A 21,250-nucleotide genomic window follows, 5' to 3' on the forward strand; every position below is an offset into this window, starting at 1 on the left:
TACATACGCATTCGCAAGAATATGGGTCTTCTGTTGTTATGTTGGAGAAGATGAAGAGGAGTAGTATATACCTCATTAATGCATTTGAGACAAGATTAACAGCGTGTGTCTTCTGAGTGTTGTGATGTTGTCGTAGTCGCACCTTCCTAGTTCGGTCAAAAAGTTCGTGATTGTAGTCAAAACGGCAGGTGCGTTGGGTGGGTACCACTGTTCACTCACTCTGAATCCGCGTCAGAACTTCACGTACTCGGCAATAATCTAACCGCGGTGAAAGGCGGTACCTTCGCCAATTTCACAATGGAGCCGGAGGCAATACTGGCCTGGGTGCTTCTGCATTTCACTTCACGTCAACCCCCTCATTAGTGATAAACTATTGCGACTTTCGTCAGAAAACAGCCCACCATTCTACTCCTCCACCGAACATCACCGAGAATCAACCACACCGCATTTCAGAATCAGGCACCATGGGCGCCTCCACCAGCTCCACCAGCGTTACGCTCGCCGATCTGCTGAGCACTCGATTTGCCCCCATCCAAGATGCTATAATGGCCTCCCTGGGCCCGTTGGAGAAAATCGCTCTGATGTTGACAAGCAAGACCATCAATAAGAACATCAACGAGAAGCTCTTGAGTGGAACATTCAACATCGACGTTACACTACAGCCGTTCTTCCGGAACACAAAAGCCTTCCGCTCATTACAAGCTCGTTGCAACGCTCTTATTGGCGGCCCCTTCGCCTATTGCCTCTTCGCCGGGCTTCCTCGTTTCGACTCTATCTATCTATATGTCGGTCAAGAGGTCGATGCTATGACCCGATACCTGGAGGCTGAAAACTACGTGCGAGATGAAACCAACGCAGAAGCCCCCAATCGATGCCGCGACGGAGAGGTCTTGTCAGAAGACGTATATGAGAAGGATGGACCCGAGGGACGCAAGCTGAAAGTCGTGATTACCGGATGCCAGACGCAGTCTCTAACACACATGGTTCTGCGAGACGCGTATGCGACAGGAATGCTAACATTCATCGCCTGGAACAAGGCTTACCATCTATTACCTTATACCACGTTCGTCAAGAGGGAGATGTTCCTGCTGCGTAATACCAAGGAAATAGATCCATATGATCTGAGACTATCCAGCCTACGTGGCATGAAAATTAAGAGCGTACATTGGAACGCGCACGACGAGATTCGCCCGACAGATTGCCAACTGCTTACCCGGCTTCGACGCGTAGGAGATCAACACACCTGGGTAATGCGTCTAGATACAGAAGGTGTTACGCCATCTCCTGTTCCAGACGCCGTTCTTGAGGCCTCCACGTTCCGTCTTAGCCTGCCAAAGTGGAACGACCACAAAACTCTCTTCTACGAGATGAACGTCTGCACTGAGCTTCGCCATCCAGTACTGCGACATGCATACTCAACTACGATGTTTGACTCCGGAAGCAAGACACTGTATCACGAGAAGTTATCAAAGCTTTACGACCGACTGAGCGAGGCGACTGCAATTGAGTTGACGAAGATGGACGAGGATGAGCGGCCTAAAGAATACGATCACTTGGTGAATGGCTCGGCCATAGCGTGCGATATGGAAAAGTTCGTTCGACCAGACGATTGGTGCTATTTCGATGAAGATGTTAGAGCGTTCCTGATGGCTGCGTGGAAAGAGCAAGTAAGGCTGGAGGAAAAAGAAGAAGAAGAAGAAGCGCTAGAGCTAGACCATAGATCGGCGAAGCGAGCAAGGTACACTTAAGATGCGGCTTGCAGAGCACAGGAATGCACGATAGTTAGGTCGGAATGTGGGGTTGAGTAGACATTCATGGTTGTACCTATGTAGCAACATATCACTTTACATGAAATCCGATGTAGAAGTTCGGCATTTGATGGTGCAATCGCGGTCGTATGATGTCATGGTTCGCGTGTTTTGAAGATCGCCAAAAAGCTCGGGTCTAACCTCAACACGAAGATCTCAGGTTTTCAATAGCGTATGGCTTGCGCGACCTCAACAATAAGCTTTGGCAAGCGAGCGCGACTGTTAGATCCTGCGAACGTGTGGAGTGAACATGTGTGCGGAGTGCATACGGCACCTAGAGAAGTTGCCGACCAGCAGTCACCGGAGCAAACACCGCGGCAATATACACGACACTCCTCTCGAGTCAAGCAACCGAGCCAAGCATACAGCCAAGATCTGCATTTCACCGACCATATTTCCGTGGACTATGGACGAGCATCGCATCGGCAACTTGGCGGGTGAGTGACGTTGCAAAAAACATGGGCCTGGGACCGTGAGGTGTCCGGCGCGACGATCAGTGGAGAGGTATATAGGAGATGAAAGGCCAGGCGATGGTGATTTGCAGGTATCCAGCTTCGCTATTATCACGAAAAACATGTCGAGCATCATCCCCGTGGACCTTCTATCATATGCGACGGATCCGTCGTACCTGAACAGCATTGTCACTACGAATGCTTCGAATCCAGATATCATCAACCTTCTCGCATACGATGAGAGCTTTGCATCTGTGATCGGCGAGAACGCAACAGGACGACTACTGGAAAGCCTGGATTGGGACGCTTTCCATGAGGCTGGCGTCTACAACAAAGGCACAAATAAGCTATACGTGACGAGCAGCTGGGCCGGAGACCTAAACAACCCAATCAACGTCACCGTCATCGACATCGCAGACAACTACTCAATCAACTCCACGCGGATTCCAGGCGTCGCCGAGGCCAACGGCGCAACATCATACTACCCACCCGGCACGCAGACTAACGGCTCAACACCCTCACGAGTGCTATACTGCGACCAGGGTGATTTCGTCAACCCAGCAGGTCTCGTCTCCGTCGACCCCGTAACAGGCGAATCCGAACTCATCCTATCAAACTTCCTTGGACGAAACTTCACATCACCCAACGACGTCCGCCAACACCCCGTTACAGGCGATCTCTGGTTCACCGACCCAGACTACGCATACGTCCAAGGATTCCGTCCTGAGCCTTCTCTGCCCAAGCAGGTCTACCGCTTCAGTCCATCCACGGGCCAAATCGCCGTTGTAGCAGACGATTTCGTCGAACCCAACGGTCTTGAATTCAGCCCTGACTACAAAACACTCTACGTCTCCGACACGGGTGCCGCGGGTTACAGTCTGAACGTCACACGACCAGCCACACTCTACGCATTCGACATCACACATGACGCAAAGAGACTAACTGGCCGCCGCACATTTGCCTACTCCGACAACGGCATTCCCGACGGTCTGCACACAGACACCGAGGGTAATGTATGGGCTGGATGTGGAGACGGCATTCATATCTGGAATCCTGAAGGCACGCTGATTGGAAAGATTTGGGTCGGTATTACTACTGCGAACTTTGCTTTCTTGCCGGGGGCTGTCATGGTGTTTAGCAATAAGCAGTTGTGGATTGTGGAGAATTTGAAGGCTGTGGGTAGGGAGGTTGCTAAAGATTTTGGATTGTCGACTCATTACTAAGATGCGGGACGTTTTCTGGAATGAACAATGCATTGTTAACGGCAAACTGCGCGCTTGACCGTGATGCCAGTTGCAGGTGTTGAGACAAAAGAAAGCAAAGCAAGCCACTTCGGATTTGCGCAAACAGCAAGCACACTGTACGTCGCTGCATATAGTTCTTCTTCTTACGCTTTATCACGCTGTTTACGAAGCTATATTCCAGCCTTTTTACTTCTAGTATATATTCTATTCAACAAGTTCGAACAGAAAGCTCCTCTTTCACTCTACGATATATGCTCAAGACAACCATCTAAACGAAGCAGGCGGCGAAGACAACCGCGAAGTCATTAGGCGTTTCACAAGATGGGGAACAGGTGTGAAAGGCCTCGCTCCGACTGCGGTGAGCTGCCATCGTGCTCACAACCTCTCTCCCTTGGGGTATAAAAAGCCCGCTACCTTCGCTCCTGAAGGTTCTCACAACCCTCACCACTCCACCGCTCGACCAACAGCTCTCCCCAGCGGGATCATATACACCCACTCCTGCCTACACTCCGATCGCCGCAGGTGCAGTAATCGCATCTGTCCAGCATCAATACCAACTCTATAACACACCACGACGCCACCATGTCTACAGAATGGACACCCGATTGCTCTGACCCTAACGTAAGGGCACCCCCTCTACAAGAATATCTTCAGCGATTCGGAAGTCCCGAAGCCCGGGCTTACTATGCCGCTTCAAACATCAATTGGCATCCACCCAGAAACGACCCGACGATCCCTCAAAACGACGCCGAGCGCAGATCCTGGGTCCTCAAGTTGGGAGCAGCAATGCTGGGCATCCCCTTCACGTTTGATACCGCCAAATTCTTCGGCAGGCGATGGCATCATGCAACCAAGAAAAATCGACCACCTTACCATCTCCGCGATATGTGGACAGCATGCGAGGAGCTTGTCGGAATCGCTGAACGTCTCCACAATGAAGGTCGAGAATCTCTATCATTGATGTGCGACTCTCGGACGTTTATAAAAGCGGCGATGACTAAACGGATGACATTCCGTAAACGCATCCAGTCGATGATCGACCACTTGTTGGCGTCGAAGAACACTGTCAAAATCTTAATGAAGGGCGAGCAGCGCATCGATTTTGTCGCGTGCGCGGGATGGATTGACAAGAAGAGATTAAACGCGTCTCATCAATCTAGGGCACCGACTTGCCACAAATGCCATATCTCTCCACCCGATTCCTGGGTTCTTGCGGAACAGCCGCGCAAACGATCAGCTGATGATGCTGAATTAGAAAAGGATGTTGATAGACCGGCGAAGCGTGCAAGGAGACTTGCGCCGGTTCGTGGCCACGAGCGGGAGGAGTATCTTTTCATCGCGGAGCACTCTTGATGGCGTATTAGCTTTGCTATGTTTTGGCCATTGTTTGATTAGCGCGTATTTCAGTCTTCGATGAGGGAAGACATTGTCAAGGAAGTAGCTAAATATCTGCTTAAATAAGAAGTTTTTAAATCCATAAAAGACTTGCTGTGAACGTTACAAACACCAGGTCTTAGTGGTGTCAGACCTGCCGAGGCTTCAGACTCTGGAAGCAAAAAGCAGGGACTCGCTTATCGTGCACTAGCGCCATCACCCCTGCCCGGCCAAAGATCGGTCTGGCCAGGCACGACCGACACAAAATCTCTCGCCTTCTGTCAATCAACAGTCACGATAACGTATCCACCCGCATACCCAATTACCCACAATGGCTTTCCTGCGATCTTTCAATTCTGGCATGAGTATACGTGACATACGCAACTGACCCACAGCCCGCGCGACCGTTAGCCATCCACCCTCGATCAGACAAAGAGGGGTGTAGTCTCTTCACCGTATACTCTGTGGACTCGACGATAGTATTGCTTTTTGACTTCTGAAAGGAGCGTCGATTCATCCAACGATTCACTCACCTGCCGCTTGCTGTGCTGCTAATCGCATCGACACTGCTACAATGGACGCCACCGAAAGCGACTCGTCTATCCCTGTAGCCAGTGACTCGGTCTTCAGCATCTCACGCCCTTCCTCAGCCTCGTCGATACATCCGAACGATACACCGAACGATAAAGCGAGCGATCTGCCAGCGGGCGCACCGGTATCTCCCCTCTTCCAAGTCCGCCATACACCGACCGCCGGCCGCGCTGTCTTCGCTACGCAGGATATACCAGAAGGCACAACCGTGTGGCGCTCGGAAGACCTCTCCCTCTCCGTTCTATTACGCGAATACCGGCGTGAGGTATGTGGGCAGTGTTTTGGATACGATTACGGGCGGGATCTGGACATACGGGATAAGACGGTGGGGTTTGCTTTCTGCTCGGAAGCATGCCAGGAGAAGTGGCGGGAAGAGAATGGCGAGATCGGAGTTCAGGCATGGACTGCGGTCGAGACGTTCGTCAAGAAGCGGAGCAAGGAGGATAGCGATATGGTGGACACCGACCTACCACGCCCAAAGGTCAAGGAAATTCAGCAGGCGTGGGAGAATGTCGCTGTACAGGCGGCGCTGATACGGGCTGCACGGGAAAGCGAGCAGACGGCCGGAGTTGCTGTCACGAAGCAGCACAAGAAAGCCGTGCAAAAGGCACTACAGCAGAACATCACGCCCGACGTGATGAGCTTCTGCGTCAGCGGCCTGGTCTGGCGGTATCTCCACCCCGACCAATGGGAACGGGTGGAGGCCCTCGCAGACGACAAGACCCCCTACCACAGCTCCGACGACCTCGGCGCCTTTACGAGAACCTACCTGCACCTCCTCGCTATCCTTCCACTTCAACTACTCCCTCTCGTAACGGCAGAATCTCTCCTTACCCTCTCATCCCGCGACTCGCACAATTCCTTCGGCATTCGGTCTCTCGAAGATGACGGCTCTGAGTTCTTTGGATACGGTTGCTGGCCTGCTGCGAGCTACTTCAACCACTCGTGCGGGCCGAATATCGAGAAGAGGAGGGAGGGCAGGACGTGGTTCTTTACGGCTGGGAAGGATATCAAGGCCGGGCAGGAGCTGTGCATCACGTATTTGAGTGGGGAGGAGAGGAAGCTGAGTCGTGGGAAGAGGATGTTGAGGCTGAAGAAGACGTGGGGATTTGATTGTGGGTGTGAGAGGTGTGAGGCGCTGTAGTTGAGAGATAGGCAGGTCAAATTGAAGTTTAGGTACGGTGTCAGAGCTATGCAAACACGTGTTCTATATGCCTGACATCCTACATACCCTGTTATAGCGTATGATTTATTCGTGGTATGTGGAGAGATTGGATCCGTCAGCTACGTGTGGACTCGATTGCGTTTCAGGCGCTGCCAAGCTTGGCGGGATGTTGCTGTCTCCGTGCCGGCCGTACCCTGATCTTCTCACGGCTACCGGCTCACTAGTGACATTGAGCGCATACTGTAAACTTTCTTCCACGCATGCATTTGTCGCATTCCTCATCCAACGTTGACTGACATGACGCTTTTTTCTTGGTGTAGCGAGGCGGGCACGTGGTCGCCATCCGCACTTGGCGACGTTCATTAGTCATGCCACGCGGGTCCAGATGATTGCCACGAGGGTATCGTGGGAAAGGGTCTATTAGTTATCAGATCCAAATATGACAAACCTGACCCCAAGAACTCTACCTGCCCCGTCCCATGTCAGTCCCCGTCAGTCCCCATGTCAGCTCCGCTCGCAACCCTGCGAACGCGCAATGATAGATGGGCGGACCGAATCCCATGCGTCAAGGCCTTGGATTTGGGCCGACATGGCCGGCGCGACCGAGACTAGAGCTACCTACATTATTGAAAAGGTCTCGTGGCCTGCCCAACGCGATCTACGTGAATTCGTCTGGACGCCGTAAGCGGCACATGTGTTTCAGCCCAGACGTCGAGAGAGGGCGAAATTGACGTCTTCAATGAAGTTCCCCACTAGACGGTGACGTAACGGATCCGCCGCGCTAGCTGGACCCTGCAGGCTGCTAGGCCGTTGGAAACGCGAAGAGCGAGAAATTAGAACTGCGGGCGCGCTGGGAGGACGCATGCGCCATGAGATTGTCAGACGGATGCCCTGGTCTTATATGCGGTCATTGGGCTGCGTTCAGGCCGTCTCGGGACCCTCTTCCAAGGTCGGAGTGAGGTTTGCATGCAGCGTGGCGTCGGCGGCAGCGTCCCTAGCGAGCCTCTCAGCCTCTAGATGGAGCCAGGCTCGACTGTGCGAGTCTACTGGGAGCTGGGAGGAGGCTGCCGGAGATTCCGCGGGCGTCAGCGTCTGCCACTATTGCTGAAGAGTATTCGCGCGGAGTAGCGCAGTGGCCTCGTCCAAGCAAAAGACAAATAATCTAGAGACGATACATAGAGTTCGTTTCCTCCTCCTCTTGCTACTGCACCACTGCCGCCGTTGCTCGCCTCTCCTGCCCATCACGACCCATCGCGATCTAACAATCCTTCCAATTCCAAACGCCCTCAAACTCACCCTTGCTCGTGCTAGCGGAAGCCACGAGATCTCCCAGCCGGGACGCGGAACAGAAACGAGCGTCATACCTCCACCGCAGAGCGAGTCAATAAGCAGAAACGAAGGCGATCATCGAGATCGAATCCCTACATGCAGTCCAAAACCACGTCTCCCCGCGGCGGACGCAAGAAGATGGGCCTCCCAGTCATCGAGGTAAGGCATATTTCGATACATTTCTACACATTTCGATATGCTTCTTCGCTGCACACAATGCACCACGGCTAGAGCTTGAGGCGCCACGGGCAGCAGCACGCATCATATCGTGTGCGTGTGGTGCAGCTTGTTTGGCGATGATGTAGCCTGCAGCGTCATGAAGCCCGTGCGCCAATGACGCAACGTCGCTCCTCTCTTGTTCCGGCTTCACTCCTTCCTTCGTCCATGCATGACCTTCTTTCCAACCAGCGCTTCTCCCTGACTTCCCCTCACCACACGAGTATTCCCGCCGTGCTACCGCCCGTCTGCCCTCTGCTCTGCCCCAACAAACGGCTGCACCCGCTTGTTTTTTGCATTCTCCATCGCAGCCTCGACGACCCCGCTATCGACGGGCTTTGTAATACCTCCCAGCGTCCAGACACTAAACATGGCCGCGATACAGAATTTTAAGAACTTCCTGCGCCATGGCAAGCAGGCCCGCCAGAACGCGGAGCCCACGACCAATGTCTCCAATGTCCACGCCCAGTCGCAACATCAACGGTACAACCAGCACCCGGACCCCGTACACCATGGCATCTCGGAGCCCGTAATGGACCACAAGCCGCTGCAGAACCACGCTGCCCCCCATGGCGACTACTCCGTCGGCGCTGGCGCTGGCGACAACCGCAACATTGCCGCCCAGGCAGGCGACGCCGCCGCGCACGCCGCCCAAAAGGAGCACAAGAAGCAGGCCGCTGCCAAGGGCGCCGGCGTCGACCCCCAGGTACTCGAGCGCATCGTTGCCGAGGAGCGCGAGGCCAAGGGCAAGCTGCCGAGGTATCCCGGCCTCGAGCGATGGACGCTCCTCGAGAAGATGGGCGACGGCGCCTTCAGCAATGTCTACCGCGCACGAGACACGACCGGCCAATGGGACGAGGTCGCCATCAAGGTCGTCCGCAAGTTCGAGATGAACTCACAGCAGGTTAGTATTACCCCTCCTGCCCCTTCCTCCTTGCCCATTTCCTAGTCACCCCTATCCTACACGTTGAACAGTTGGGTGTTTTTGGACGTTACCAACGCGAGGCCGGTGTAGGACAAGCATGTGCATCCGGACTTCAAGACGCCCAAAGCAGCCGAGGTGCGATAATATAACCCCCGATGCTCGACTCAGCATCCCCCTTCACGACGGGCTTAAAGGGCAGACACTAACTGCCCTATAGAGAGCGAACATCCTCAAGGAAGTACAGATTATGCGCCAGCTCGACCACCCCAACATCGTCAAGCTCATTGACTTCTCCGAGTCGCGGCAGTACTACTACATCGTGCTTGAGCTGTGCCCCGGAGGCGAGCTGTTCCACCAGATCGTCCGTCTGACGTACTTCTCCGAGGACCTGTCCCGCCACACCATCATCCAGGTGGCCAAGGCACTGCAATATCTGCACGAGGAGGCAGGTGTTGTCCACCGGTACGTTCTTATCGATGCCAGTCACGATGCCAAGCATACTTACTGACGTCACTCACAGAGACATCAAGCCTGAGAACCTTCTCTTCTACCCCACACCATTCATCCCCACCCGCAACCCAAAGCCGCGGGGACCGGACGATGAAGACAAGGCCGACGAGGGCGAGTTCGTCAAGGGCAAGGGCGCCGGTGGTATCGGCCTCATCAAGATTGCCGACTTCGGTCTCAGCAAGGTCATCTGGGATACGCAGACCATGACACCGTGTGGTACTGTCGGTTACACCGCCCCTGAGATTGTCAAGGACGAGCGCTACTCCAAGTCCGTCGACATGTGGGCGCTGGGCTGTGTGCTCTACACGCTACTCTGCGGTTTCCCTCCGTTCTACGACGAGTCTATCCAGACCCTCACAGAGAAGGTCGCCCGCGGCCAGTACACTTTCCTGTCGCCATGGTGGGATGACATCTCCAAGTCTGCACAGGATCTCGTCTCCCACCTGCTGACCGTCGACCCCGAGAAGCGCTACGACATCAACCAGTTCCTCAACCACCCATGGATACGTGAAGCCGACGAGCCCACATACTCTGCGTACGACGCGCCACCGCTCGCCACACCCGCCGCCAAGAAGGAGCGCCTCCAGCCAGACTTCTCACACCTGGAGTCGCCCGGGGCCCGTCGCATGGACTTCCGTTCGCCTGGTGCCGTCAACCTGCGAGAAGTCTTCGATGTCAGTTACGCTGTGCACCGACAAGAAGAGGAGGGCAAGCGGAAGAAGCAGTTCAAGCAGGGCTACCGTGGCGCCAACGCCATGAACTCGCTCAACGCGCTTGACGAAGGTGAGGATGATGACGAGTACGCCGCCGAGTCTGCACCATACGACCCAGCGTCGCAACATCCACCCGCGAAACTGCCCAAGTCCCAGGGTGCCGATGTATCCGGCATGGAGCAGAAGATGCGCAACACCACACTATCCGCCGCCGCCCAAGCCCGCCAGCAACAACAAGCACAACCGCGACAGCAAGAACGCGGCTACGGCCAACACTCCCCAGCAGTTGCCGCCGCGGCTAAGCGCCAAGTCAGGAACAAGGGCGCGTTTGAGCTCAACATGGACAGCTCGACATTACTCGGCCGCCGCAACAAGAAGGGTCCCGAGCCCAGCGGCCTGAGGAACAACATCTCCGTCCAATGACAATCCTCGCTTGCGAAGGATTGGTGAGACGGTGATGAGAGCTCTGTCATGATGGCGTTTTTGCGTTTCCTTAATCACTCTTTTCCTGCCCTTCCCCCGGTTCTCTCCACGATTTTTGGTTATATCATGTATGCGAGCTTTGTCTGTGTTTCTCCTCTCATGGCATGGCTTTACGGTCTCTTGTCTGTCCCCCGGGATGATGGACATGGAGATAGGACAAGAGAGGGGTTTAGGCATAGTTTATGAAGCTTTTGGCATGGCGATGGATGGATGATAGTAACGTGCGATGTGGCATGGTTGTCCATGTAGCATGAATGATAATGTTTGAAAACGATGACCATTCCCATGATTGAATGACTAAGATTGCGTGATTGGAGTTGTCGTCTTGCTAACATGGCGAAGATGTAGATGCTCAGCGAATCGAAGGTGCGATCCTCTCGATATCGGCTCGGTTAATGAGGTTTACTGCGTGTAAGAGACTACAGTTCAACGAAGACAGGGAGTTGTAGAGAGTCCGAGAGTTAGGGCAAGGCCACTTTGCTGCAAATATCGCTTTATTATATCTTAGGCACTGCATTATTAGATCTACGTAGGCATCAACTTACTTTATCCAACGAGCATAGGGGGTCAGTAATCATCGTATATTATTACCCCGCGTATGCATAGCTTCGCAATACGATCTGATATAGAAGTAATGAGAGCGGTGCTAGTCGTGGTTTCCACAATTAGACAATACTCCATATCCGCTGTTCACACGTCCTGGAAAGGAAGGAACACCCAATCAGGTCAATGATCACTGTAACGTACAATCAAGGATCCCGAGTTCCGAGCGTATAGCCTGTCATCGGCGACATCGTGAGATGTTACCCTGTACACAGCGAGATATAAGCCACGAGACGATGAGGCAATGCTAGAGGGTAGTTCGTGATGGCAGTTACACACTTGAAATTATTAGAAAAAGATGGTCTAGACTACTGCACAGGATAATGAACGCGAAACCACCTGGGCGTATACAATCACTTCTTCGACTCCGCCTCGAACCAGGCTTGCCATGCCGCCGCTTGTTCCTGCAGGCTCGGTGCGGGTGCGGCAGGGGTATCACCGTAGACTGCTTGCGCTTGTTCCCTCCAACCACCCCCCGCTGCCTTAGCTTCTCTTAATCTCTCTGCTTGAGCTTCCATCAACTGCTCGCTGTCATCCTCGACCTTCTTCCGCTCGTTCTCGCGATCGGTCTCAACTTGCTTGTACTCTGCAAGCTCTTTCTCCGCCGCTTCCAGCTTCGCAGCGAGGTCTTCGTTCTTCTTGTTCGCTTGCGCGAGCTCTCGCTGAGAGCGGATGAGGTTGGTTTTGAGGTAGCGCTCGCGCGCTTCGGCGTTCTCGGCGCGGGTTTGCATTGCGGAGGGTGGGGACGTCATTGTTGAGGGTGATGACGATGATGGCGATGACGGTGATGGTATGTAGTCTTGAATGATGGAAGATACCTAGGTATTGGAGAAAGACGTGGTAGCTGTTTGAAAGGAATCTGGAGAGTGAAGTCTTGTTAGGCTCAAGCACTTTACTCAAGACGCTAGAGAATCGAGAGTTCACTCTCACCTTCACCGCAAGTGTTGACGAGGAGACGCAGATGAGGATACCCGCCCAAACCGTGGACGCACCTGCCACACCGACTACGGTCATGAAGAATCCGACTAAAAGAGGAAAGTGCGATTGTAGCAGCACTACAGCAACAGCGAATTGCTTGTGACACGACACTGCGTTTTTAGTTACGTGATCGAATGTTAACTAAACATAAAAGCTGACGGCGTTATTGATTATCACGCAGGTGATTTCTTCTTTAGAAATCAATACCAAAAGCCTATTTAACATCATGGGCGCCCCCCCTCTCCTGATTCTCTCACTCTATATCTACTCATAAGCATATTCTTACATCACCGACCATCTAACAACTATGATTTCCCTCATCGACCTGCTCAGTCCTCGGTATGCGCCCATCCAACGCGTTCTCCTCGATCATCTCAATCCGGGTGCCATCGCAAGGCTTACCTGTACCTGCAAGGCCTTCGGCTCTTTGTGGCCGACGCTTGTAGCTTCTGACTACAACATCAACTACAAACTCCGGCATTTCTTCAAAGACCCTCGGGAATTTCGGTCCGTCCAAGGAGAATGCGGCGCTCTTCTGGATGATTACAGCCAGGAGTTCACCACTGATGGCCGCTTAAGCTTCATTGCGCGCTCGAAATTCGAGTGTACGCATTTGAGTGTATGGGTTGAACCCACCCGCATGGCGCCGCTAGTTGATTACCTGGGTTCTGAAGGTTTTTTGCACTATGATCGACATCCACAGGAACCGGACCTGAATGAGGGCCTTTACTGTACAAAAAAGTGTGGTGTTGACGGGAAATGGAGGCGCGTGGACCTTCGCATCTGGAACTTCAACCAACTAGAAGTACATATGATTACCCGTCAAGCAACCCATGAGGCGCGCTTCATAACATGGAACAAAGCATATACAATATTCCCTTACGAGACCTTCATCAAAGAGAAGTGTCATCTGACGATGTGCGAAGACAAATACCTTTGGCAGTACGTAGTCCTTGTACAAAGGATTGGAAGTCCAGAGTCGTGGGAAGGGCTAGGGTCGTGGTACTGGGCTGACGGAATACTGCACGTGGAAACGGATGGACCAAGTTGTATAACCCGCCGGATGGGGGATTCGCGGACCTGGATACTTGATCTCGACACTACGGGCGTCTCGGCGCCTGAGCAGCCTGATACCATCTATGAATCTTCGACTTTCGAGCTCCGACGAAGTTCTGCACCGTACATATTCACACATAGGAGGGAGTCGTTGGGCCCCAAGGAGTATCCGAGATATGATCTGCTATACGAGAACCTCAGCCATGCAGTCCTCAAGTATCGGTACCTGATACCACCAGGTACTGGCCCTTCGATAATGAATAAGAAATGCGATGCTATTCTCAAAAAGTTGGATCGCTTGACGAAACTTGAGCTGGAGAAGATTCCGGAAGCAGAGCGTCCGTCGGCATATTACGAATTTGAAAGAGGAGAATGTAAAGCTATGCACGTGCGAGATAGGTTCACGCGTGAGGGGTTCACGCTCCCAGTCACATGGACATTCTACGACGAGGAGATTCTGGCGGATTTGAATGATGCATGGGAGAGTCGCGACGAGGTTTGGGTCCAGGATGAAGGTCAGAAGACAGCAGAATGCGAACATGAAGCGGAGGGAGTGGTCGCGAGCGACGGGAACAACGTCGGTGGTTAGGCGATGCGGCTACAAGCTACGAGTTAGCATATCGAGATTCTGGATCTATTATTGCGCGCGATGCTTTGAAGTATCGGCGGTGTTCACAATTCGGTTGCGTAGTTCCTTCCATCAAATGCAGTGACCATGTCAGCCTCGCCGTAGTGAAACTCTAAAGCCAGCGTACCTAGACATCGTCAGTCTTCCAACATCAACCGGTAGACCGCGGGGACCCGGTTTCGCGACGACACATAGCTGCTATACGTATGTTGGATGAAGACAGTTTCAGCGAATAGGTGAGACTTGGTAAATGACCTGCTCTTTCCTAATACGAGCTTAACCCCTTATGTCTTACCTGCGGCTATTATTACCTATATAATTATATGCTCTATAATATATTCTATTTACTTTAGCTAGCTATTTTATAACTTTTTAATCTTTCTTAAAGTTAGTAAGCTTTATATAGTAGCCTACTAGCATAGTATTAAATTATTTTTATTATAGCTTATTTATAAAGTTAGTATTTACTCTAAAAAATATTTATTTTACTAGTAATAGCGTATAACTAAGTATCTAAAGTTATTAAAAAAAGCTATTTATAGTAGCCTTTTTAGTAGCTAAGAAAGTTTTTTTAGTAATTATTAATTCTAAGATAAATATTAGCTATATTTTTAATACTAATACTATAATATACTATAGATTTAGCTAAAAATAAGAAGATACTCTTTTATATTTTATATTTATATATTAAGAAAAAAAGTAATAATAAAAAAAAAAAAACTTTTTACTAGTAAAGTAAACTTACTTATAGTAGTTTTTATAAAGTAAAAGCTTTTATAAAAAATACTTTTAAGTACTATAAAGCTATAGTAGCTAATTTAAATACTTAAGTTTAAAAAAGTAGTAGTAATAATAAAGTTTACTATAGTATATACGTTATATAAGTAATAAAGATATAGTAGTAGTAACTATTTTATATTACTTTTTTCTAACTTAGAGTATAATATATACTTTAGTTTTTCTATTTTATTTTATAGTACTATAGTAATATAAAGTAAATAAGTAACTTATAACTTCTAAAATCTATATATACCTATTTAATTAGGTTCTCTTAAAAAGAGAAGTATTATTAATATAATAGTGCCTTAAGCCTAATTTAGTATTATCTTTATAGTAAAATAATATTAAAAGATATTAAAAGACGTTAAAAAACTTTAAGCTAGTCTCTTTTAGAACTACTAAATAATTTTAATATTAATTTAGTATATATTACTATAGTAATATAGTTGTTTTAGCTTATAGACTTATTTTACACTTACCTATATAACTTTCTAGTTTATACTATAACTAGAAATAACTAGAAATAATATAATATATAGTAATAGCTATACTACTAATAGAACTAGCTATATTTATTCTTTATTAACTATTAACTATTAACTATAATATAACGCTGCATTAACTTTCTAGGTAGATAGTACCTAATAATAATAACTACCTATTCTTAACTGCGAAGCTTTATAGCTATTATAGCAGCTATCTACTTAAGTATAGTAATACTTAAGAGACTATCTATAAACTTCTTCTTATTATTATTTAATATACTATTAAAATAGCTAATAATTCTATTTAAAGCTCTAATCTATAACTTTATAGTATTAGAAATAAGTTTAGAAAGGCCTAGTTCTATAGTTAGCACTAGTCTATATATAAATATATAAATATAAATAGCATAAGCTTCTAGCGTATTTATAGTAATAGAATAGCTCTAATTAATATTAATAATAAGCTTAGAGTAGTAAAAGAACTTATACATATTAGTAGTAAGTTCTTTAATAGCAAGACTAGTAAAAAAGAAAATTAATAGCCTTACTTTAAGTAAATATATTTATAAGATAATAGTAGTAATAAGAGCTTTAAAGCCTTTAATAGTGTTAGTAAAGTAGCTCTTTATATATTTTAAAACACTTCTTACAGCGCTTAAAATATTAGATATTATATTATAAATAATATCTTATTTTATAGCTACTAAAATAGCTTTAAGAATAGCTTTTTTAATAGTTTCTCTTTTAGTAAACGTAAAATAGCTTATAGTAAATATATAATAGTAACGTAATTTAGAAAAAAGTAATTAAAGTAAGTAGATAAGAAAATAATTTAGTTAAGTATTAGTAAAGTAGTAAAGTAATATAACTAGTAAGAGATTAGTTTTATTCTTATAAACGCTAAGAAGACTTATAAATTATTTAACGTAAGTATTAGCGTAGCGTTTAGTATTAGATTTAAGCTACTTACGTCTTTAATATATCTTTAGATTTCTAAAAGTAGTAACTTATAAAATAAAAGAAGCGCGCTTTTACTAAGATTTTAGTATATATATTCTAACTATAAAGCTTTAGAATATATTACTCTATTAGTAATAAGCGTATATAATTAGATTATAATTCTCTTATAAAGTTCTCTTATAAAGTATTTAGTATTATAATCTCTTTATAAGGTATTAGAATAGCTACTTTATAAGCTTAAAAGATTTAAAAGCTTTAACTACCTTAGAAGTAGCAGCACTAAAGCTCTAAGCCTTAGCTTACTTAACGCTATACTTCTAAAAGTAAGTAAAAGATTTAGTTATACGTTTTTTAGAGTACTAGTAATAGTTCTTACCTCTTTAAGATTAGTAGCTCTTTAAGCTACAAGTATTACTACTTAAGATTTAGATTTCTGCTTAATAATTGTTAACACAAGAGCTTACGAGCTTGACGTCTTACTAGTCTGTGCGAATTGATAATAATAGCCTGTCGAAACGGCGCACACGCGTCGGAGAAAGAACTATGATGTAGTTAGTTTTTTGCAACACGTCCGTTTGAGACATTGTCACTATATAACCTCTGTCACGGCGCGTCGCTACTGTGCAGTCAACCGTCGCCGCCACCATGGACCCTCTTCTCGCCGCCGCCGAAGCCGCAGCCGCCGCAGACACCACATCAACCCCGCCGAGCTCCCCGCCCTCCGCCGAGACGCCCCCAGAGAGCCGCCTCTGGGGCATCAGCGACATCCACCTCTCCTTCAAGGGCAATCGCGACGCGCTCGAGAAGCTCCTGCCGCACCCGCACGATGACCTCATACTGTGTGGAGATGTTGGCGAGTCGGCGGAGCACTGCCGGCTCGCCTTCACCAAGGTCAAGGAATGCTTCCGGCAAGTGTTCTGGGTGCCAGGCAATCACGAGCTGTATACGCTGCCCTCGGAGAAAGAGCATGGCGCGAGGGGCGAGGCGAAGTACATGGAGTGTGTTGCGATTGCGCGCGAGTACGGTATAATCACACCGGAAGATCCATACACGCTGTGGGAGGGTGAGGGAGGTCCATGTCTCATTGCGCCCATCTTCACGCTATACGACTACAGCTTCCGGCCTAGCCACGTGAAGCTAGAAGATGCGCTGGAGTGGGCGCGAGAGAAAGACATAGAAGCGACCGACGAGCACCTTCTGCATCCCGACCCCTACTCGTCGCGCATTGAATGGTGCAATGCACTTCTCGAGAAGACGGAGAAGAAGCTAGCCGCCGCTGTCGCATCACACCCAGATATCCCCTTGATCATAGTAGGCCACTGGCCGCTGCGCGAAGACCTCGTGAAGCTGTTCCGAGTCGAGCGGTTCTCCCTCTGGTGCGGCACAAAGAAGACCGAGGACTGGCACAACAAGTACAACGCAAAGGTCGTCGTCTCTGGCCATCTGCACATCAGGCGAACAGACTGGATAGACAACACGCGCTTTGAAGAGGTCAGCCTGGGCTACCCACGGCAATGGCACGACTGTCAAGAGCGAGGCCTCGACATCAACGACCTGCTGCGCGAGCTAATGCCAGGCCCGGAGACACCACCAAAAGACCGGCGCAATACTGTCTGGAGGCAGTTCGGATGATTGACTGTATTGCGAGATACAATCTAATCTTCGATACCCGAGATCATGCCTTTTGTCCCCGTGACTGCAGGTACGTCCAATCACTCACCACCAATTCCTCACGTTCGGCAGCCCACCAGCCTGAATCCACGAATCTAATGCATTTCTCGTCTTGTTTCTCCAGACTGCAGCATGTCACATTCACCTCCCCTGCACCTGCCTGATGCGGACTCGGCCTAGTCTCGGCCAAGCACCAATGGCCCGGACGCGATCAGCCACGCGCTTTCTCCTTATTCGCCGGCATGCAACCGTCGTGGTTCCCAATCTAGTCGATCGACATCCTGCGTTGCCTTTCACGCATGTTTGCTCCGGGCGTAGAATATGCAACGTCTGAATCGTCCCGTGCCGGACGCCGATGTGCTGCAGGTACCCCAGCGACAACGTCGGAAACGTTGTTATGCGTCCAAGGGAGCTGGATAAACGGCCAATTGGTGGTGGTATATCAGGGCATGTGCGCTGTTTGTGTGCTTCCCACGGTTCTGCTCGTATCGCGCTTTTGCTAGTCTATATCGTGAACTTCCCCATTGGGATTGAGAGAGACTTGAGGACTCAGTGAGCACGATATCGGGAAGAGCCGCACGATACTGAACACGCCGAAGACTTCGTATAAAACCACCGCTGCCACCATCTTTTGAACATCAAGCCAGTCTGCAGGTTCAAAGACATTGTCACTCGCTTGACACACCTCGCCGTTCATTCCTCCTTCATTCGCTTTCAGCAAGAGTCAAGATGTTCAACATTGCCGTCCAGCTCCTTGCCGCCGCGAGCGTTGTCCTCGCCTCCCCCGTCAACCTCCAAAGCCGTGCTGTCATCGCTCATGATGCCGTCGTTGGCTTCCCGGAGACCGTCCCATCTGGCATAGTAGGACAGCTCATGCTGAAATACAAGCCCTACCTCAAGGTTGAGAATGGCTGTGTCCCCTTCCCTGCCGTCAACGCCGCAGGTGACACCGGGTAAGTCAACCCGTACCCAGAAAGTGAATTCTTCTAACACCCTCCAGCGGCGGCCTCCAACCCACCGGCGCCTCAAACAGCGGGTGCAGTTCCTCGCCCGGCCAAGTCTACGCCCGCGCCACCGCCCACAACGGCGCCTACGCCATTATGTACTCATGGTACATGCCCAAAGACAGTCCCGGCCCTGGTCTCGGCCACCGCCACGACTGGGAAAACATCGTCGTCTGGCTGTCCGCTCAGTCCACTACCGCTACTATCCGCGGCGTCGCCATCTCTGCTCACGGCGATTACGACAAGGTTACCAACCCCAGTCTCACTGGTACCAGGCCAAGGATTGGATATAGGTCTATTTTCCCGGTTAACCATCAGTTGATTGAGACGACTACCCAGGGTGGAGAGCAGCCGTTGATTGCGTGGGACAGCATGACGGCGGCGGCGAGGAGTGCGATTGAGAACACGGATTTCGGAAGTGCGACGCCGTCTTTCCGTGACAGCAACTTTGGAAACTACCTCGACGAGGCTTTTATTTGAGGGGTGGTGTAGATAGCAGTACATGACATAGCATCTCATCATGATATCTGTTCAGTTGAAACCACCATATGCCTTGTTCACCAATGTAGTGCTAGAACAAGAAACTATCATTCATCTCATAAGCCGTCTGCCACCAACCCCCCTCAACGTTGCAGCCTCCGTATCGGTTCACCTTCCGGAAACCAAGCGAGCTTATCTTCAACCAAGTCAAAACAATTGCCGGAGTCCAAATGCCATTACGAACCATTTTCATTCGTATAAACAGTCTCTATCGACCGCTACTAGAACTAAAGTCACGCCGAGCCCCACAGCATAGAATACAGAGGATATACGGGCCGAACACAAGCCCCATCCGTATCAGCAAGCCACATGCATCACTACCTCACGGCTCAAGCCGAATATCCAGGAGGAGGACCCGCCGGCGCTGTATACTCCGGCGGCGGAGCCTCACCAGCAGGCGGGGCAAATCCTCCCGTACCTACATTCTGCTGCTGTCCGCCCAGCACCCTCCTAAACGCCTCTTCACGCGCCTGCTGCAGTTGCAACCGCGCATGTTGTAGCTTCGCCTTTGCCTGATCCACCTCGCCCTGCAGACCCTTCTCCTGCGCCTCACGCTGTCTGATAATCTCCCCACATTTATTCCCCGCGCGGTCGACCTGCGCGATAGACTGCTTGACCTGATCGTGCATCTGCATATCGGAGAAGATGTTGTCAAACACCACGTCGCTCCATATACTACCCATCGCGATGTTGAGTTGACCCAGCCCCGGTATCTCAGGCGCGACCTGCTTGACCTGCTGCTGTAGCATGCGCACTTGTTGGATGGAGCTCTCGGCGCGCTCGAGGTAGTTCCGCTTCTGCATGCTGGCCATTGTGCCGCCGCCGAACATGTCGTATTGCGACATCCCGTATGCGCCGTCGAGGTGTTCGCGGGCGGCAGACAGCTTGACAGACGTCTGCCCGAGGAGGAAGAGGATGTGGCGCTCGCGCTCGAGGCGCTGGGTCAGGTCTTGGACGTGCGCGTGCGCTACGTTGCAGGCATCTTCTTTGCGGTCTTCGTCGGGGAATTCGGGCGTGTGGCCTGCGAAGATGGAGTTGTAGAGCGCGTCGAGGTCGGCTTGGAGCGCGGTGTGGCGTTGGGCTTGCGACGCGATTTCGTTCTTGCGCGTCTCGGCTTCGGCGCGGAGTTGTTTCGCGTAGGCGAGTTCGTCTTCAGCGCTCTTTTGCTCTTGGATTGCGTCGAAGTATTCTTTTTCTTCTTTGGCGGCTTTCTCGGCGAACTTCTCCTTCTTTCCGCTGGCCTTGTGGGCGAAGCGGCGGAAGTGCGAGTCGCGGTACTTTTCGTGGTCTTTCAGCTCGCTGGCTGTTTTCTGCTTCAGGTCGTTGACGCGCTTCCTGATGTTGTTGATTTGCGCGTCGAGATCAGCGATGTAGGCGTTCTGTTGCTTGAGCTGTGAGGGCGCCGAATCTGTGTCCTCGAGGCCACGAAGAAGCTCCTCATTCCTCTGCGCTGCCTGCTGGATCTTGTTGTGGATTGACATGGTAGGAAGGTACTATAATGGTAGTTTGTGAGTGGTGATGCGAATGCGATCGGAGGTAGCCTGATACTATATATCTAGGAAGCAGCGAAGCACAGCCTACCTAACCGACTCCTTACGGCAAGAAATCATGGTTGTACTGCTTGGCAGTCGGCCTGACGGCACGAATGTATGGCCTTGACTTAGGCTATTGGGCGCCTGATTATGAACCAAACTGCTGTCCTCACGGTGGCTGGTGGTGTTGAAGCGGGGCAGAT

The 21,250-nt window shown here is 50.2% G+C and overlaps 8 protein-coding genes across 8 annotated transcripts; 6 read left to right on the top strand and 2 right to left on the bottom strand.

Moving 5' to 3' along the window:
• Nucleotides 1-464: 464 nt before the first annotated feature.
• On the top strand, nt 465-1,748 carry J4E83_006971 (uncharacterized protein; the record flags this gene model as incomplete). The annotated part of the gene is made up of 1 exon (XM_049333878.1): nt 465-1,748. The coding sequence occupies one exon, from the start codon at nt 465-467 to the stop codon at nt 1,746-1,748; it is 1,284 nt and encodes a 427-aa protein (XP_049187134.1).
• A 310-nt stretch (nt 1,749-2,058) lies between these two features.
• J4E83_006972 (uncharacterized protein) lies at nt 2,059-3,483 on the top strand (the record flags this gene model as incomplete). Its single annotated transcript, XM_049333879.1, has 2 exons — nt 2,059-2,062; nt 2,336-3,483. 2 exons carry the CDS (start codon nt 2,059-2,061, stop codon nt 3,481-3,483), a joined length of 1,152 nt encoding a protein of 383 aa, XP_049187135.1.
• A 1,969-nt stretch (nt 3,484-5,452) lies between these two features.
• On the top strand, nt 5,453-6,613 carry J4E83_006973 (uncharacterized protein; the record flags this gene model as incomplete). Its single annotated transcript, XM_049333880.1, has 1 exon — nt 5,453-6,613. The coding sequence occupies one exon, from the start codon at nt 5,453-5,455 to the stop codon at nt 6,611-6,613; it is 1,161 nt and encodes a 386-aa protein (XP_049187136.1).
• A 1,936-nt stretch (nt 6,614-8,549) lies between these two features.
• On the top strand, nt 8,550-10,750 carry SRK1 (MAPK-activated protein kinase Srk1; the record flags this gene model as incomplete). The annotated part of the gene is made up of 3 exons (XM_049333881.1): nt 8,550-9,083; nt 9,322-9,566; nt 9,625-10,750. The coding sequence occupies 3 exons, from the start codon at nt 8,550-8,552 to the stop codon at nt 10,748-10,750; spliced, it is 1,905 nt and encodes a 634-aa protein (XP_049187137.1).
• A 1,016-nt stretch (nt 10,751-11,766) lies between these two features.
• J4E83_006975 (uncharacterized protein) lies at nt 11,767-12,427 on the bottom strand (the record flags this gene model as incomplete). Its single annotated transcript, XM_049333882.1, has 2 exons — nt 11,767-12,212; nt 12,406-12,427. The coding sequence occupies 2 exons, from the start codon at nt 12,425-12,427 to the stop codon at nt 11,767-11,769; spliced, it is 468 nt and encodes a 155-aa protein (XP_049187138.1).
• A 4,518-nt stretch (nt 12,428-16,945) lies between these two features.
• Nucleotides 16,946-17,932, top strand: J4E83_006976 (uncharacterized protein; the record flags this gene model as incomplete). The annotated part of the gene is made up of 1 exon (XM_049333883.1): nt 16,946-17,932. The coding sequence occupies one exon, from the start codon at nt 16,946-16,948 to the stop codon at nt 17,930-17,932; it is 987 nt and encodes a 328-aa protein (XP_049187139.1).
• Nucleotides 17,933-18,700: 768 nt separating this feature from the next.
• On the top strand, nt 18,701-19,455 carry J4E83_006977 (uncharacterized protein; the record flags this gene model as incomplete). The annotated part of the gene is made up of 2 exons (XM_049333884.1): nt 18,701-18,924; nt 18,972-19,455. The coding sequence occupies 2 exons, from the start codon at nt 18,701-18,703 to the stop codon at nt 19,453-19,455; spliced, it is 708 nt and encodes a 235-aa protein (XP_049187140.1).
• A 389-nt stretch (nt 19,456-19,844) lies between these two features.
• On the bottom strand, nt 19,845-20,996 carry J4E83_006978 (uncharacterized protein; the record flags this gene model as incomplete). Its single annotated transcript, XM_049333885.1, has 1 exon — nt 19,845-20,996. One exon carries the CDS (start codon nt 20,994-20,996, stop codon nt 19,845-19,847), a length of 1,152 nt encoding a protein of 383 aa, XP_049187141.1.
• Between the last annotated feature and the right edge of the window lie 254 nt (nt 20,997-21,250).

This window comes from Alternaria metachromatica (assembly GCF_023757995.1).
Source record: "Alternaria metachromatica strain BMP 0045 chromosome Unknown scaffold_16, whole genome shotgun sequence".
NCBI classification, from domain to species: Eukaryota; Fungi; Ascomycota; class Dothideomycetes; order Pleosporales; family Pleosporaceae; genus Alternaria; species Alternaria metachromatica.